General features: G+C 40.1%; 1 protein-coding gene across 11 annotated transcripts in view; it reads right to left on the bottom strand.

Annotated features, from left to right (window-relative positions):
• HDAC9 (histone deacetylase 9) overlaps positions 1–18,539 on the bottom strand; it is a 452,941-nt gene that overhangs the window by 257,387 nt on the left and 177,015 nt on the right. For 8 of the 11 annotated variants that reach the window (XM_054273204.1, XM_054273210.1, XM_054273205.1 and 5 more), the window contains exon 1: positions 15,882–16,065. The exons of 1 other annotated variant lie outside the window; for it this stretch is intronic. In XM_054273204.1, the coding sequence (XP_054129179.1) occupies positions 15,882–15,987 (106 nt within the window). In that variant the 5' untranslated portion in view covers positions 15,988–16,065. 2 more of the 11 variants (XM_054273213.1, XM_054273209.1) reach the window with 2 other exon arrangements.

Here is an 18,539-nt window from a genome sequence, read left to right as displayed (position 1 = left end):
TAAGGCAGAATCCAAGGCTTCCAAAGGTCTTGTGATTAAATTTACAGCTTTGCATGAATGGAGAAAGAACAAAGGGAAAATGACAACAGAAATCAAAATTAAGGAAAAAGTTGACTTCATTTTATTTAACTTCGAAAAAGTCAGTAGGAAACTAGGATACTGTCAGTCAAGAAGATGAAATAAAGTGAGAAGGACTTTTACAGGGTAAGACAGATGCCTCTTGGCAGAAAAATATATTAAAGTATTTACGGACAGTGCATTCAAAACATAACAAATATTAAAAACTGAAATATGACACTATGCATGCCAAATAACTAGACTTTTCATCATAGTGCCATTTTCACTCATTGAAAATCTGATGGGCTGCAGATTGCTTTCTTTATTCTTTCATCTGAAAAATCAAAGCAAGCATGCAAATGCCATCGTAATCTTGGGAAATTAAGAGTAAGATTTTCTTAATTTAATTTAGTCCATTCCAATTTTTAGCAGGCCTCAAAGTTATTTTAATGCATAGGGGCCTCATAACTAACATAAATCCTACACACATAAGATATTCTTCAGGCCAAAGAATCCCAAGCCAGACAGATTATTACACTTTCACCTTATTTCCTTCATGATGGGAGAACATTTGTTTGTACAAGGACCATTGTGTGGCTGTCATCATGTCCCAACACTACGGAGTTTTTCTGACAGAATAAAGCAATGCAATTCAGGGAAGTCCAAGCAGAGACATCACGCAGCTCTGCTGTCAACTATATGGGTCGTCTTGAAGAGAAAACCATGAGAGACACCTTTTATGGCACATGAGCTGCAACCTCCCCAAGGAAAAAAAAAAAAACCAGACTCAAAGGTGACAGAGGGAAAGACGATGACAGGTCATGTAAAGAAAGAAAAACTAAGAAATCCAGTATTTCATACAGACTGCAAACATACAACTCTGTGCTGAAGGTTTTATAAATTAAACCAGATCTCTTGTTTCCTAGAAGTCTATGAAAGCTGGATTTTTCCCAAAGCACATTTGTTTCATCTAAGTGAAGTTATTGGTACCCAGACAGCTGTCAATATTCAGACACTGGCATGTGCAATCCAAAGGCCACAGAGGGAAACAAGGCAAATTGCTCCTGGAGGTAGCTGGTGCCTGCTCTGCAGAGGTGACAGCTGATTACCACTGATTCACAAGCTACAACAAGCATTCTCTTAAAAACATATCTCAAATCCAAGAAGACCACAGGTCTTCCTAACAGCACTGTACTTCCAGAGCCACCTTGCATTAGGGGCACACCATATTTTAAAGGCTGGCATCTGAGTGAGAAGTTGTTTTTCCAGTGCTGTCATATAGCCAAGAGGGAACATGGGCGTGAGTGTGGCACAAAGGGGATGACAAAAAGAGGTGGTAGGTATAAAATCAAATGCTGTCCTCTACCATACAGTATCTTCATTTTTCATCTCTATTATCCACACAAAATAATATTATTAATTACCTTATTAAGACACATTTTTTCAAATCTGCCAAAATTAACAGCTAAGACGTACAGAGGAAAGACAGGGAAAAGAGCTAAATATTGACTAAATGCCTGAGAAATTTAAGACATGTGTTCTGAGCTATAATACACTGAACCCAATCCAATAATAGTTAAAAACCTCAGGCTCAGGTGTGCTTAAAAGCCTGTAATTCAAGAGGAGACCCTGCCTGATTTAACAGCAGTGGGAATGTCTAGTAATGTTAACAATGCAAGAGTATAAGGCTATTGAGTATGACATCCTGGGCAGGAATGAGTAGACATTATATTCCTCTTCTTGCAAAAATACAGACACTTATTGAAGCTGTGCATGCCAAACATGTCTATATTACTTGATCAATATTGACTCAGACAATATTTTGTATGGATATTGCACATAATAACTAAAACTGTAAGTCCCTCAAAACTATTATTGCCCAGTGGATTACAAGCTAGACAAGCAGAGATAAAAAGAGCTGCCATACTAATTTTAAAATGCAACACTTTGTTTTTTTCTATTGTTCTCATGACATATAAAAGCCTATTGAGCATTGAAAAAACCACAGTAAGTTAGATCAAGAAAGTGATATGTCATTTGTAGAGGTCCAAATATACCTGTGCAGTTTATCTCCTTTACTCAACTGATTTCTCCCTCTCTCTCACTTACATACTCTCCAGCATTTTTGGCAACACCTTGAAAGAATTTCAGTCTTTTAAGTCTCCTGCATTGTCCTTAATGACCAGGTGTGATATGACTTCTTTTAGCTGGGTTACACTGAAACAATCTCATCCAAAATTTTTAAATTGAAAAGTAAAATGCCCAGCATTAAGAAGCCCCTCAGACACATTGAAATAAAGGAGGAACCAAGAAAAACATATCCAAGTGATGACACAGACTAGAACCATATTGATTTGAGAGATCCACAGCTGTAAGCAATGGGATAGTTACAACACTCTAATTCATGCTGAGGTTTGTGCCACATCTCCTCCTTCTTAATTCTGTCCTGGCTGTATCAAGAACTCACTTTGGACCATGCCAGCACGCAGCCTACATAAACCACTGCCTGCTAGTGAGGCCAGCAGTACCCAGCAAATGCCCCATGTTCTGACACCACCACGTACAATTCACAGAAGGTGTTTTGCCTACCCAGCAACCTGAGGTTACAGTGCTCAACAGCCAGCACCTCACCTAGGGGCTGTTGAGAACAGAGGACTTCTTCCTTCAGTCCAGAACAAATTACAGCAGGTAACTCCACTACTTTGATGAAAACAATACAGCTTTAAATTCAACTAATAAATTAGGTTATAACTGAATAATAACACTTTTTACCCTTAATCCGTTTAAAGATGCTCAATAATCTTGGAAGGAATGTTCATGAGAAATTAACACATAGCATGAAATGTGGGCATTATAAAATGTAACAGGTAAGAAAAACCATGAAATGTGGGCATTATAAAATGTAACAGGTAAGAAAATAGACAAAAATGCTTGCATCACTAAGTCTAGCCCTGTGAATTTTGTAGCACAACTCCTCTACGAGTAATTTTAATATGCAGCCAAAAAGCTGCAGTTGGTGCTTGTGCTTCAGCCTCCTACCTCAGTTATTTATGTCTCTGCTCTCCATAGCTCTTACTGAGACAAAAAAAGTTCTAACATATAAACTATTCTTTTCTTTGCTTCAGGCTACTATTCCATGCTTTACCATCTTTTGAGAACAAATAATTCCCTTCCTTCATTTATATTATTACCTTGAAGTTATTTATAGCCAGTGCCCACATCCCTTGAGCTCTCTGTTATAGGCTATAAATATAGCTCCCTTAATCCCTTTTCATATGTTTTATCCTCTAGTATTTATATCAGATTTGTAATCTTTATATTTTCTTTTCATTTTAAACTATTTGGACCACAGCTACAGACAAGATTGCATAAAAGTGGGGAAACAAAAAAAATTGTTCATTTTAAATATGATCTGTTTATATTGCTATAATTGTGAACACACGAATGATGATTGAAATGCATAAACTACTGTAATTGCTTTAATCTCCCAATACTTTTAAAATTAGTTATTTTGAATTTAAAATTTCTAATGTTTTTTATTAGCAAAAATTATTCTAGTCTAATGCGAGCCATGTATGTAATTCTAAAAGAAAACGGGGAAAGAGATAGTATTTCCTCATATTTTCTTCAAGAAATTATATCCCCCATTAACAGCCACAACTGAGCCAATTTCTGTTTAAACTTGATTTGTTTTAATCTTAGACATTTAGGGAACAAATTACGTTTGATGCAAACTGATTTTTTAAGATGCAGTTATGAGCTCCGAAGTCTAATTGCATGCATACTTTGAAATACAAAAGCATAAAATATTCTTTCAAAGGGTTAACAAGATGGTGACTGAAAAAGGGCCTGGGTTTTACTGGGGCTGTGATACTTGGTACCAGCAAAGGATCTGGTCCACAGACTTATCTGGACTTGCAAAACCTCCTTCACAAGGTGTCTCACTGGAATTTGTGCCCTGTTCTGTAACTTTATGTGAAGTCACAGGAACTCCATAGCTGATCAGAAATGGTTTTAAGGATGAAAAGCAGAAGGGAAATAAATATTCTTTTTGAATTTCAGAAAAGGTTGATAGTGCAGTGAGGCAACAGTAATTGCTATTTTAAGAGAGGTCTGGAAAGAAGAATAATGGAAAAAAGATTGATTGGGCTAAAACCACAGATGAAACAAATCTCTTCAGGATATTTCATGGAAGGCTCTGAGGAATGCCAGAGGTCCTAAAAAGCTTTGTGATATGGAAACAAAATACAAAAGTTCACTCATTTTTTGCATGTGCACAGTAATTTCAACTGGGAAGAATGAGCTGAATATACCTTACTGTGCTTCATTAACCTTAATATAACCTTAAAAACAGATGGCTGTCATTGCAGACAGCTCAGTGACAACATGTGGTCAATGTACAGCAAGATCCAAAACTTAAAAGTGCTGAAAGCAGGATAAAAGTAAGTTTCCATATTCATCAATGAGGCTTTGTCACTGGGATTATTCCAGTTCTATTATCCCATCTCAAAGGAAGCCATGCCAGAAACAGGAAAATACTAATTGGATTTAAGATGATTAAGAGCTTGGGAAGACTTCCATAAGTAGAAAGAGTCTGATTTTCATTTGCACTACTATGCTTTTTCTGCATGGAAGAGATACTATTTATATCCACTTAAACATCCATCCATCTATACTGGAAGAGGAAAACCATATTAGAAATGAGAATTATTTGCATAACTATGGCCTTGTGGGGAGTGTAAGTAAGGGTTACATAAAAACAAAGCAGATTTAATGCAGCAATGTAAGATTAATGTGTACAGCCTTCTTCCTGCAGAAAGTAACTACTGTCTTTCAGATAGAATTTTTAATTGCATTCAGAATCATGAAGTTTAAGCATCTGACCATGTTATCTAAGGAGAAAGATGAATTTTCTTCTCTCTACTGAAGGTTTGGACAATTAGTCAAACACCACCTCCTGAGAGCTGGAGACAACACGTTATTTCCTACATAATTGTCACTAACTAATGCTTCTAGTTCCCCCCACTGGGGGCACAGTATGTGGCTGTCACCAGCTCAGATGTACAGACTTTCACAGCAAAGCAACAGAAGTGAACAATTTCTCTCCTTTCAGATCTGGCATCTTCTACTCTGGCTGTTACTGTGGAGACCTCAGTCGTTTTGAAGGGTTCTGATCCAAAAAATGTCTGTACAGCCTTGTGCCAGCCATGAGACTCAAACTGTGTCTTCAACTTGAAACTGCACTCAGTAAGAAATTTATAGCAACAACTGGGAAAATTATATGGTCCTTTTGATCTGTGTTTGCTAACATGACAGCCTGTCAGTCAGTTATTTTGTGGTTTTGGTTTACATTGGGAAGTATTTGATAACAGTACCTAAGTAGCAAACAGGAAACAGCATCAGGCAAAGGAAAAGTTTTTCTCCCATAACTTGAATTCTACTGATTTTCAGATTGTCTAGGGAATCTAAGGACATACAAAAGCACACTTAAGTTACAAAACTAGAAGACAGGAAGGACTCCAGTGGGAGAATGTTTGGCAAAACATTTTCTTTACAAATAAAAAATGGACCAGAAATTGAGTGCAAGAGCAATGAAGGTCTTCCTGGAACAGACACTGCACTGGTTCCAGTATATTCAGTTTTGGTGGAGGTTGCTAAGGTAAACAGAGATAAAATACTCTACTTAATGCAAAACAATGTACATTTTTAGGGTATTTTCCTTTCACTTCAACAGATAAAATGTACCCTGTGGATGATGAAAGGCAAGTTATTGACAGCTTCACAGGGACAAAATTAGCAGAAATTATACTTAATGGTAAAGTGCTATGTAGTTCACTGGAGTTTAACAACGTGTTAATTAAGTGTGAAATTTCAGGTTCTGTCCTGCAAAATGCTGAGAAAACCAAGGTGAAACCTACAGAAGATTTCCCAGGCAGCATGTTAAATATATTTTGAGGCCATTGTACGCCACAGCTAAAGCTGAGAGGAATGTTTGTGCCTCCCTTCCCCACTCGTGGCCCCTCTGACCCCAAGGATGATGCCTTCCTTCCCCACACTGCAGCACCCACTGCAGTGGTATGGGGGGCATGACCCCCATCATGTTTTTAACCAAGATCAGCTCTTCATTCCACCAGCCCCAATGGACACACGAATACCCGTGCTGGTACAAGTGATGTGACTGTCCAGCAGAAGAATGAGGGCTCAGAAAAAAAGGAAGAAAGGAAGAGTCCAAATTTCTACACTCACTCATGTCTTTCTGAGTCTGCAGTACAACACTAAAGACTATTTGGGTGCTAATGTTTTAAAACCAGGCATGCACCTAGATCTCCTAAGCACTACCAGGAGAGACATGTAATAGTATTCCCTAGAAGAAATAACAAAGACAGGTCCTTAAGAATAAATTTCTGAGGTCTTGGGAACAAACATGTGCTGCTGCACACCTTTGGGCACCTGCAGATGAAGAACAGCAGACTCAGATGAGGAGGTCTATGGAATGTGTGTCTGCCTCTGGTGGGCTACTAGGCCTGCAGAAGGAAAACCACTTTGCCTCAGGCACTCATTCAAGCCTACCCCAACTAACTTGTTAAACCCAGAGTTCCCAAAATTTTTTTTTTGACAGGTTTAAATATAGCCATACCAGAGTGTCCTCGGTGAGGAGAGGCAGAGTAAGACTGGTAATAAGGCAATATATATATATAAAAATATATATTTGTAAATGCATGCCAGTAGATATGTAGATATGCATGACCAGTAACCAGAGAGAAGCATTCTTTCTTAGATAAGGTTTAAAAATTTTAGCCCAAGGGTAATTTTTTTCTAAATATTTCCATTTCTAACCATACATTTTCTAAACAAAATAGCTGTGTCAATATTAGTATCCTAAATCATTCACAGCATCACCATTGCTTAATTCAGCTACATTAGCACTCCTTTACTTCTTTGCCTATGTCCTTTGGATTTTGGCATTTGCAATTTCCCTTCTTAATAAGTTCTCCAGATGCCTCCATTATCACCCTGTATACACTGGCACAAGAAGAAAAAGAACAAACAAACCAGAAAATCAGCACAGAGCTCAGAAAATTGCTTACTAGGTCAAGAAGAAAAGGCAGGACAGGAATGGTGCAGCTGAACAGGGATGGAAATTTTTGGCAAAGCTCTGCTGAGACTGTTCTGCAGGTTCTCCAGGAAAACTGAGCTACATTTGGAGGAAAGGAGTTCAGGATGGTGAGATGCAGCAGAATTTGCAGTATGTGCATCAACAAAATCTGTGTCCTATACTGCTCCTTTTCACAAACCTCATTCTCAGACCAAGAAAATAGAAAAAGAATGTCACAATGGCAAGAGAAATCCCTGAATACCAGCTTATGTGTCATTACAAGAGTAACACAGCCCTGGGTTGTTTTTAAAAACAACCTGGGTTGTTGATTCTAAAATATTCATACTTTCCCATGTATTCTTTATGATGGCATTAGAGATTTCTTTGACAGAAACTTCTCTCATCTCAGTTGATTTCCTTCTTAACTGTTTCCAACTATATTTTTCCTGTGTTCATGGGCAGTTAGAACTGTGCTTCAAAATCCCCTGGTTTCCACCTCCCACATAGTTCTCTTACATCTCCAGAGCCTTTCCCACCCTCCCTCACAACAGCATTTTAACATAGGAAGTGCTTGTATAGCTCATTTCTGCCCTACTACTCCATTTATAAAATTCCCTCATCATTTCTTGAAACCCTTCTCTTCCGACAGTCCTTCCTTCATACTCCTTGAGAAAACCTAAGTAAAACTGATTGCATCCTATGGAATTATCACTGTGATAACTACTGACAATACTTAATAGAAACAATAGAGTAAAGCTTTCTTCCTCTTCTGAAATAGATCCTGTAGGAAAAAACAGTGACAGCAAACAAAAGGACACAAACTTTCAGATGTGTGCATGGGAACGAGTGAATGTTTCTTTGCAGTCTGGAGCAGTTTTGAGCATACACACGACACAGGCTGGAGAGCCACCAGATCAAGGTAAAATGCTCTCCTGAATTTAGGTCTCACTAGATTTCAGCAGCTGCTGTGCAAGGATTTTTAGGATGAGGCTTCTGAAGCATCCTAGAAATTTCTATATAGTCCTTTAACATTATGTGCCTACATGAAATAAGTATATGCTAATACAAAGACAGTAAAAATATGAATACTGATGATTTTACTTTTGCTATTTCTAACACCATTCTGTGCCTCATACTAATTCCATCAGTATTTATACCAGCATAAAGTCTCAAAAAATCTAGGTATTTTACTTTATGATTCTTTGTTATATTGCAACACATATTCTTTTAAGCACTTCAGAACTTCAAGGTCAAATTCAAATCAGAATATAAAAACTTTGAAGAGTTCAGGAGTTTTACATTTTTCTGTCTGTAAAAAAAAGACTTGACAAGGCTTAGGAAAAATACACATTTTCAACCAGGATATTTATCTAGAGATCAAGCAAGTGGATGTAGAGAAGTAAGAACTTACTGTCTCTGCAAAAATTTGAGTTATGAGCAGGTATATAAAAAGACCAACACTAACATTTTACTAAGTGAGTACAAAACTCCATAAAGAGTCTCTATGTGAGATTAAGCACTAACAGTCCATTTTCCTTGCTTTCTCTCATACTGTTGCTGCACAACACCAACAAGGAGGTGGCCTTGGGCGCCAAGAAAGAAAAAGGAAACTTGGATTAAGAACAGAACAATTGGGGGAAATTATTAAATTAACATTAAGCCTGCTCATTATTCCATTCCAGGCTTCACTGAAATCGAATAACTGTGGTTCCTCCCTGTGGCATGCATACCTTTGACCACAGGGATCATGAAAGAGGAACAATAGTCTTTGATTGTAAAAACATGATTTATATATTTGACATTTTCAAAGAATTAATTCCGTTACTTCTCTTGTCTCCCTTTGATGATATTCAGTCTTATTACTAGGAAGAACATGTTATCATTAGAAAAAAGCAACCTGCATTTTTAGCACATTCATCTGCAAAAGGCCTGAATTCTTGGAGCTCATCATGTTTGTATACTCCACAAGCTGGAAGGAGTTTGCAACCATGAAACATCAAACAAATAAAACAGATGTGTTGGCTATGCTCAGATTATACTAAATGCCAAAGTACCTTTACAGTCATGCAGAGAACTGCCAGGCTGACAAAAAAAATTGAGCTGCTTATTATATAATGGGAGTTAAAGCAGCACTGGTTCAACCATGCAGAGGCTTCCACCGATTTTGCAAGCCTTTTTCCACCAGTTACATTTTAAAGTAGAACAAATCAGGTGCCCCCTGATTACACAAAATCTGCACGAAGGCAGAAACATGCCATTTATTTAGAGCAGAAAGCTAAAAGAGATGGCATTCATTAGATAATTATAATCCTTTAATATTTCCCTTTTTTGTCAGCTGCCTGCTTCCTGAGCAACAACTGCAGCAGAGGCTGCTCTGACACCCAGCTGAAGATTTGCTACTTTCCTATTTTTGCTGCTCTTTACTAAACTGCCACTAAAAGCTAAAAGCTTCCTCTTAGTTATACACATACAAACACAAAAATCCCAGCCAACTTCCTTAGGAGAGAACAAGCCTCACTGTGTTCTTGAACAACAACTCTGCTTTAGGTTTAAAGTTTTTCTACTGAGAAGAAATGTTTGTGTAGCAATCGTGAAGAACACTTGAATAAAATTTGTCAAATTGCTGAAGCTTCCTGTAATGCCCTGTGAAAATCACATAAAAGGCTACTTGTACAGCAGATATCACTTTTATGTAACAAAACTAGATGAGTCCATTTTGGAGGAGCTTTGTGCATATGTGACATGTTCACACTGAACATGGAGCTTGACAGAGCCGACCTCTAAAAATAGCACCTGGTTATCCTTGTTCTCATCAGCAGCCACAAGCTTGTCTCAGCTCTGTCATTTGGTGCATCAATCTGGCACCCCTCTCCCTCCTCCACAACAGACAGAAGCAGTGGTACCCTGAGGTATCTTGTTGTAGGAGAGGTAAGATGTTTGCATCTGCTATGAGCACACATTTTAAACAATATCCCTGCCCCTCAGCAGGCAGTTATCATGTTGTTTTGGCAGCAGGAAGGAATCTGTGGTTTTTCTTGAATGTTGCTCTTCTTTATTTAAACTACCAGAAATAAAGCAAAAATGACAGAATGCTCTGTCTATAAATAATCATTCCGGTGTACAGTTATATTAGGAGGTAACTCAGATGGCATGATAACGCCTAACAGGCTAATCTTAGACCTGTAATGCCATAAGATGAAAATAACTAGGCTAAGAATAACTGACCCAGAGGAGTCAGCCTGTTAAAGAGATCCACAGAACAGGGCATTTTAGATTTTCATGTGTTTAACAATAATATCTGCCGACTGGCTTCTCTATGGTATTTCTTACCCAGCATTTTTACCCATCTCTCTACCCCCCACCAGTAGTTGGGAAAGGTTAAAATGCATCAACATCTGAAATCTCCCCCATCATCTACACCAAAACCTGAAATGAATGTGCATATTTTGCAGGCTGTCTATTCTGCTGTCTCCCAGCTTTTGGTTTCTCTGCAAAAGACAATGCAGAAGAGAGGGGCTGGGCATTCAGCACAGAAACATGGGTCTGGCAGTAGAAGAACTACAAGCGTTCCACATATCGAGTGCAACCCTAATGAACTAAATGTATTCTGTTCATAGTTTTGTAGAAGGGAAGACTGGCTGGGGCTGTGTTTGAGTGCAGTGCAAACCAATACATGTTATAAAGCCAAACAGCTAAAGCAATAAAGGACTGAAGTAAAAAGCTGTTTTCCAATAAAGAGATTTAGTTCAATACGCTGAAGAGAGGGGAGCTAGTGTCCTAGCACCAGTACTAGAGAACATCTGTAATAAATGCAGTGTTTAATGGTCTCTAAAAAGCACCGAAAGGGGGTTTGAAGTAATGTTTTACATAGTTTTTTATTTACTTTCCAGCTTTTCTAACTTGCTATTCTTGTCAGTCTTGTACTTTGAATTTCAGGCTTTTCTCACAACCTATAAATATACCTCCTAATATAAAGCAAGACCATCAGCTAACCACATAGCATCAGAAGCTACAACTGGAATAAAAAACCAAACCAAAAACAAAAGTAGGAAAAGGCAATGTTTTAGCATTAGTTCTTACAGCATTAGACACACGAAATTGGAAACATTGGTCCGTATTCAATGTCGTCTCAAACGCAAAACAGAAAAAGCAGCTTACTTCCATTTTCCCATGTTTTTATTCAACTGAATTCCCAACCAATGTTTTGCCCAGCATACACTGCAGGGCAAAGCCTCTACTCAAAATCAGTGAGATTGTAACTACATATAACCTGCAGGTCTATGTTGCTTGTTTCTTCTCTTTTTATTAACTGTATATGGCTAAGGCCTTACACTTCCCTAAAAATTAATCAAAATATTTCTGCTATTACTATGAAGAACCAGGTTACCTTATACCTTGCCTTTACAAAAGGCATGGAAAAAGCCACGCTGGTTGTTATCCAGAACTTCCCTGTACTGAATTTCCACACTCAATTTTTTCATTGCTCTGAAGAGAACCACAAAGCTCAGCATATCTATTCTCATTCTTTCTGCTCTCTCCCAAGTGCTACTGCCTGAAACACCATCAATGAGACATTTGGTATCTGTAAGTTTATGTTACCTGATTGATATACACAAATATGTCAAGTTTCTAATGAGTATCAGAGCAAAACTTTAAATGAACTTGCTTTCTACAGGTTCTCCACAGGAAAAAGTGAGCAAATAAAAGTTTTCTTCAGGAAAAAAAAAAAAAAGAAGAAAAATATGGGAGGGCAAATATCAAAGAACTTTCCCTGAAGGCAATATAAATCCATGTGTAAAGCAAACCCCATGTATACAAGGTCATGCAGACACATGACAGAGACAACATACAGGACAAACTGTGCACACTGGGGTTTACTGAGGGAAGATTGCTCATGAGCTCCTGCCAACCCACGTACAGCACGATGCATGCAGCAGTAATTCTGTCATTTATATTCAAGTGACACAGTTTACATTTCCTGACTGGGGCAGAGAATAAACACTCACTACATCCACTTGCGACACCTGTGAAATTGCGGGTATTTTACAAGCCTGTAGGTAGGTGAAGCCAATCAAATTAATCATTCTGAACCGTTACATCCCCTCTAGAACAGTTTTGCTCTATCGATTCCTGGTCCTGACAGGTATCATTTACTGTGTTTCACAGAAGGATTAGCTGACATAAGCAGGATTGTGTAACTTGCTCAGGTCACCTGTCAACTCATTGACAAGCCAAGCTTTAAGCTCACTATCTCCTTGAACTCTGATTTTTCAGCGGAACAGCTTTGGGCAGGAAGCAGAGGATGTCTTATCCAATAAAAACCAAGGTGGAATTCAGGCAGGGTACTGCAAGGTTGTGCATCAAGATACGGCCAGTGGGGAGGACTTGACAACCTTACCCTCCGGAAAACCAGCACTGTCTATTAAATCACCAAAAGCTGGCATTACTTCCTGAAGTCCCACATCAACAGATACCAGGATTGGGTAGGTCCTTCCTTCTCCTTCACATAAGTACCATCTATTTAAGAAATGTAGTCCTGCATTGGTTATTATTAACCACATTTTAATGAGTGTTTTTCCCATGGACTGCGCTGCACCAAATGCTTTTTTTCAAGGACTTTCTGTTTATTACTTGTACTGTGAAAAGATCAGAGGTCATGAGCCAGAGGCTGAATGTTAGGATCCACTGTGGCATTGCACACACATGGAAATTGAGTCTTTTTTGTGTAAAGTAAAAGGGACAGAATAGATAAATAATTCCAGGTAAATAAGAGGCTTTAGACCCCAGATTTATTTTGTAAATGTGAAGTTAAAATAACTATGGTACCAAAGAAGAATACATCAACATAATTTTCTCACATAAAGATGCACAGCACTTGCTGCTGCATTTTAGAGCAACAGTACCATATGGAAGAATTTAGTTCTGCCTTGTAAAGACAGCTGAAACTGCTCTCTGCAGTAAGGTGTAGGTGTCTGCAAATTACACAGCTTCTTAGTCAGTGCCGATCTAGATTGCTCCATTCATAATGAGACTTTTGATTGGTACCTATCCAGATCATCTCATTCATAGTATGACTTACAAGCAAGGATGGAGACAGACAGGCAAGGCAGTAATTGAGGGAATACCAGGAGAACTGATTCTCATGTTAAAGTATTTCCTATGCCTGCTCTTGTCAGAAATTTCTTAGACATTTTGCTTTGCATATCCAATCCATTGACCAGTGAACTTGTCCTCTTTGGGGGATCTCTCCAGCCCAGCTTAAAATCAGTTGCATAATATATGTGCATTGTATCTGCATACCAGCAAACCTAAAAATCTGACTGTGGTTGTCTGTTTTAAGTTATTCTTGAAGTCTTTGGAGCAAGCACATGAAGGGTGCAAAGCACAAACTTTTATGGATCTGTTATTTTCTTCACTACATGCTACTTTTTAACCTTAGTATAAATCACATACATTTAAGTGAAGATAACTTTAAAGTTAAGGGCATTGTGAAAAGGAAAATTCAAATGACTGTTTCTGGCTTCTCCAAATGCTAGCGCATACTGTCACACCCCAGCTATTTCTTTCTTCCCTACATGCATCATAAATGGAAAGAATGAAAAGTTACCAGAACTGATCCTGCAAGACGCTGAACGTGCGGGAGATGGAGATAACCAAGAGCAGCACCAGGCTTTGAGGTTTCATGTGACATGAACTGAAACTGCAGACTATGTATAATGTCAATTACTTGTCATCTAGTTGCATATTTTAAAGGCCATCTTAAACACAGAAGAATATTTTACGTTCCACAGAATATATATATACTTACACATCTTTTATCTGGATAACGTTATTGAATAAGCTTTTGTAGGGATTGTTTTTAGTCTAAATCCCCCCCCCCCCTTTTACTCTACTTGCCACTATAGGGAAAATTGTGTATGTTATAGGGACTTACCTAATGTACTATCAGATACAAATCAACATATATATGATATTCTTATTTCCAATGAAGACAAGTAGAGCTATAAACTTACAGAAAATCACCTTATTTTCTTGAGTTTCAAATGAAAAAATTGCTATTATATTAGTTGGCAGTTAAAGGGTAGCATAGAGAGATAAACCCCCCAAATTTTCACTTGTGAACCATTTATTTCAACTTGACTTGGTACTAAAAAAAAGCCAACAGCAACAAAAAAAAAAAAAAAAAAAAAGCAAAACGGTAGGGAGAGGACACAGTCAGCCTTATCTCTAACCAATTTAAAAGCGCTGGACACCTGTTGAGCTGTTCAGGAAAACTGAGGAAATGCAATGAAGCAAAGCAACAATTCTTGAACAAGAGGTTGACACTGTAGATGGCTTTGCAGAAGAACTGTAACACTTCCAGGAAAGCTTTTGCTCTTACCCACAGTCTTTGCTAGAGCTTTGCTGTTCATAATTTTAAATGTGCCTTCACGTGATTTGCGTCCCTGACAAAAGAGCTGAAATTGACGATCAACAACCTAAAATAGTAAGTAAGAATGGAGCACTAGTAAAACTTTTAGCTCTTTTTCTACAAAGCAGGAAAATAAACAGTTTAAAAAAAACAGACATAGGCTCAACAGGTGTACTGAAAGAGGTAATATGTGAAGAGACGTATGGTCCACACATATAATTATCTTTAGAAACTGAGGTCATTCAAGTTTTGGGAAAAAAGAAAAGAAAAAGAAAAAAGAAAAAAGAAAAAAAAGAAAAAAGAAAAACAAAAAGAAGTAAAGGGGGCACAACTAAGATTAAAATACATGCAAATAATTAATCCTGTATTCCACATATGGATCCTCTATAAAACACACTTCCTGAAAAACAAAGTAAGAAACCTAGGTTGAAATAGATATAAACCAGAAAGCACTGTGCCTTAACAGACAAGAGTTTCATCCCAATGAAAACTGTACTGGAATTAACTTTAGGAGAGAATAGGCAAGGGTAGACAACCTGAAATGCTGACGTTTTTAGCCCATCTAAATTGAATGGCAATGATTCTTCCAAGTTAATTTATCCTCAGTAGCAGGTCTCATACAGAGCTAGGAAGGAAACTAGAAACACAGGGGTAGCTGTGAGGAAACATACATGAGGAAACATGCAGTGTTCTTTCTGAGCAGCTTTGAAATACCTTCATGAATAAACATATCCAATTTACATCTCAGTGAGCCCTTACCTGAAACTAGCATTGCCAGGTTCACAAATATTTTTAAAGGAACAAAATAAACCATGCAGTTTAAAGACATTTTGCGGTAGCACTGTAATGCAAAGAGAAAGGTATTGGTAAAAAGCCCCCTTCATGTGCAAACTAGAGAAAAGGAAACTCACAGAAAGAGCGAATCCTGTTTACAACAGATATATGACTAGAATTGCTTATGAGGGGCTCTAAATGCAGCCTCCTGACAAGGTCTGTCTGGGAAGCCTCTCCCTGTGAACAAGCCTCTACCATGAGCCCCATTTTGCAATCACGCAACAAAACAAACAAGGAAACCCAAACTCGACTCCAGTTGTGAGCATGTTGCTGCGTCTGGAAAGCAGCACACCAAAGGAGACAAACTCCTCGCAAAAGCAGCAGCAGCTGCAATCCAAAATACTTCCAGAATTATATAACAACAACTTGGATAAAGCCCACAAAAATCAAGTCACTTCTTGAAAGGAAGGGTGTTTACTTGTCATGCTAGGCTGTATGTTCCCGGTCAGCCACTCGAGTCTAAGGCACGGAGCTGTCTCTTACCTGAGCTGATCATACTGTGCATTCTTTGCTGAGCCAAGAGCTGTTCACGTCCAGAAACCCCATCTGAGGAAAAACACGATTCACTCTCGTAAATTGTCTGCAGCATATTCCAACTGGTCTGCACTTCAGCTACACAAGAGACTCATCACTGCACTTGCACACAGGCGTCGGGCACGACCCTCTGCGGTCCTACCTCCTTCAGCGAGGGTCGTAGGATAATATGCTTCGGCAATTAGCAGTGTTTAAGCATTTGCACAAGTATCTATGAGGAGAAGGAGAAGCCCAGACCCGCCGTCGGCAGCCCCCGCCCGCAGGCAGGGAGCCGCGAGCGTGCGGGGGGCTGAGCGCTGCCGACTTGGAGCAGTTGCGTTCGGGCAGCCAGCGGCAGGTGGAAGAAGAAATGAAGAAATATCTCTGCGCTTTGGGCTTCCTGGCAGGGCGGGGAGGGGGGGGGAACTGCCTCTAACAAACCGTCAAACGGAATAAGCCACCTTTCCAGGGAGCGGGAGCCGCGGAGGGTTTAACCGAGCTGACCCCAGCCCAGCCCCGCGCTGCCGTGCCCGCGCCCCTCTCGCTGCCGGCCGGCTGTCCCTCGGCCAGGCGGCTGGGCGAAGTTGGCGGGAGCAGCAGCGACAACTCATTTGCATTTCAATTGACACCCTCGTGGCCCAGCGGCGGCAGAAATAGAACAATGGCCGGCCTGAGCCAAAAATAGGTCAAGCATGGCCGGGTGATTGGAGCCTGCATTAATGCGTTTAAAAATACCACAGCAAACACAGCTGTCCGGTCTCCGTCTTTCAAACTGCCGCCCGTCCTCTGCGCGCCGCCCGGCCTCGGGCTCAATTAACCCCTTCCCCCTGCCCAGTGCCACTGGGGACACGCCAGGGAGGAGGCAGCAGTGGGACGGGGACGGTCCCCGCCCGGGACTTGCGCCCCTCTCCCTCCTCGCCTCCCCCGGGAAGTGTTTTGTGCACAGAGAGCAAAACGCCACGGCCTCTGCCCGTATCGGTCCTAAAATAACGCAGGGAGGTTTTGCTGGCGATGTGGTTTCTGCCTCGCCCACGCGCAGCCATCCTGCTGTTCTATTTTTGCTGCCCGTTTCTCTGGCTACGCCACAGTTGGCTTTGGCAGGGGAGGGAGCCCGGCGGCCGCCAGCGCCCGGCAGGACCCGGAGAGAGGAGAGAGAGAGGGAGGCGATTTCTGCAGCTCCGCGGGCCGGGGGGAGCAGCAGGCGGGGGCACATGCCAATGCGGACCGGGGTTCGTGCGTGCAGCTATAAGCGGCCTTTCCGTATTTAGCATGCTTCATATAATGCTTATAGTAAGTCACCGATTGTGGCACAGCGTGTTAGACACGCTTACGGACTATGCACTGTTTGGTTGACTTGCTAAAATTTGGAGAGAGGCTGAGTAGTTCACACTTATTTTTAGAAAGATTAGGCAATTTACACAGCGTCTTTTTCAGTTCTCCAAGATGATGTGGTTTCAGAAGAGCAGCTTTTGACAGCGTATCAGACAACAGCACCATGCTCCTCTGTGGTTTGACAAGTTTCACACATGTGAAGCCCGTTTTTCATACTGGTGTTTCAAAAGTTGCACCTCATTTGATCATTAATATACCTACACACAGATAACTTTCATTTCAGTGTTACAGACAGTACTTCTCAGAGCCCTACTCTGCCTTGCTGCACTTTTATACAGGTGACCAAAGCCTGTTGCTATCTATATTGTAAAGCAGCTTGACTACTCTCATACCAAAATATAAGTCTGCTCCATGTTCCTGCTCCGCGGGAGCAGCAGTGGCCACTGGGATGTAATTCCTCACCATAAATCAAGAAGCCAACACAGAAGCCATGTTGGAGCTTTCTAGAAGTTCACAGAATTCTCAACTATCAATATAATATTTTGCTCCTAAAGACGCAAGAATTTGCCAAATATTTAGGGCTCTCTTCTGCCTTTTGGTGAAGAATCTTCTGTATGCTTACATGACAGATCATAGCTAAGGGCAGTATATTTTTTAATATACTTCTCACTGTTGTGTTACCAAAGAAAAGATTCCCAAGAACAAAGTTTGGCTACTTGATGGCACCTAGGAAGTCTGTGGCTCAAGTCTTCCCATCATCCCAAACCTTTTCTTCTTCAATGTGCCAAATCACCTGGTCCTGGTGAGAGTGAAGGCCTGCCCCCTGGACAGGGAGAGACCGCAGCAGCTGGCTGGGGTCTCTGAGGTTTTCCCTGCAGGATCCTCAAGCCAGTAGCTATCACTTCTAGCTACCCTACTCTCCTTGGCATCTCTCTCCCTACTGAGGAAGCAGTGAAGCCCTGCAGATGGCATTGCAGCCAGCTCTGCAAAGGGCCATGAGCAGGGGCACTGGCAGCGCAGTGACAGGTAGGATGTTACAGTGCAAGATTTCAGGTGAGCACAACACATGCCATTGCATCATGAATTGCTGACAATTTGATATTATAAACATTTTCTCTGAAAAATAAAAATACTCAAATGTTTTGTGGGAAATATGTGGCCTTTCCAGAGCACAGAGCAGTTTAACACAGTGCAAGAAGCATCACCGGCAGAAACAGAAATCTCCTCTAATGCAGAAAAAGCTTTTTATAGACAGAAGTAAATAGAAAAAGTGGAATTGCTTATGCCCTTCAGCCA

The sequence above is a fragment of the Melozone crissalis genome, unplaced genomic scaffold (assembly GCF_028551555.1).
Source record: "Melozone crissalis strain CALT ecotype California unplaced genomic scaffold, PUWL_Pcris_2 ptg000016l_1, whole genome shotgun sequence".
In the NCBI taxonomy this organism is placed as follows: Eukaryota; Metazoa; Chordata; class Aves; order Passeriformes; family Passerellidae; genus Melozone; species Melozone crissalis.
This window is presented reverse-complemented; position numbering and strand designations above follow the sequence as displayed.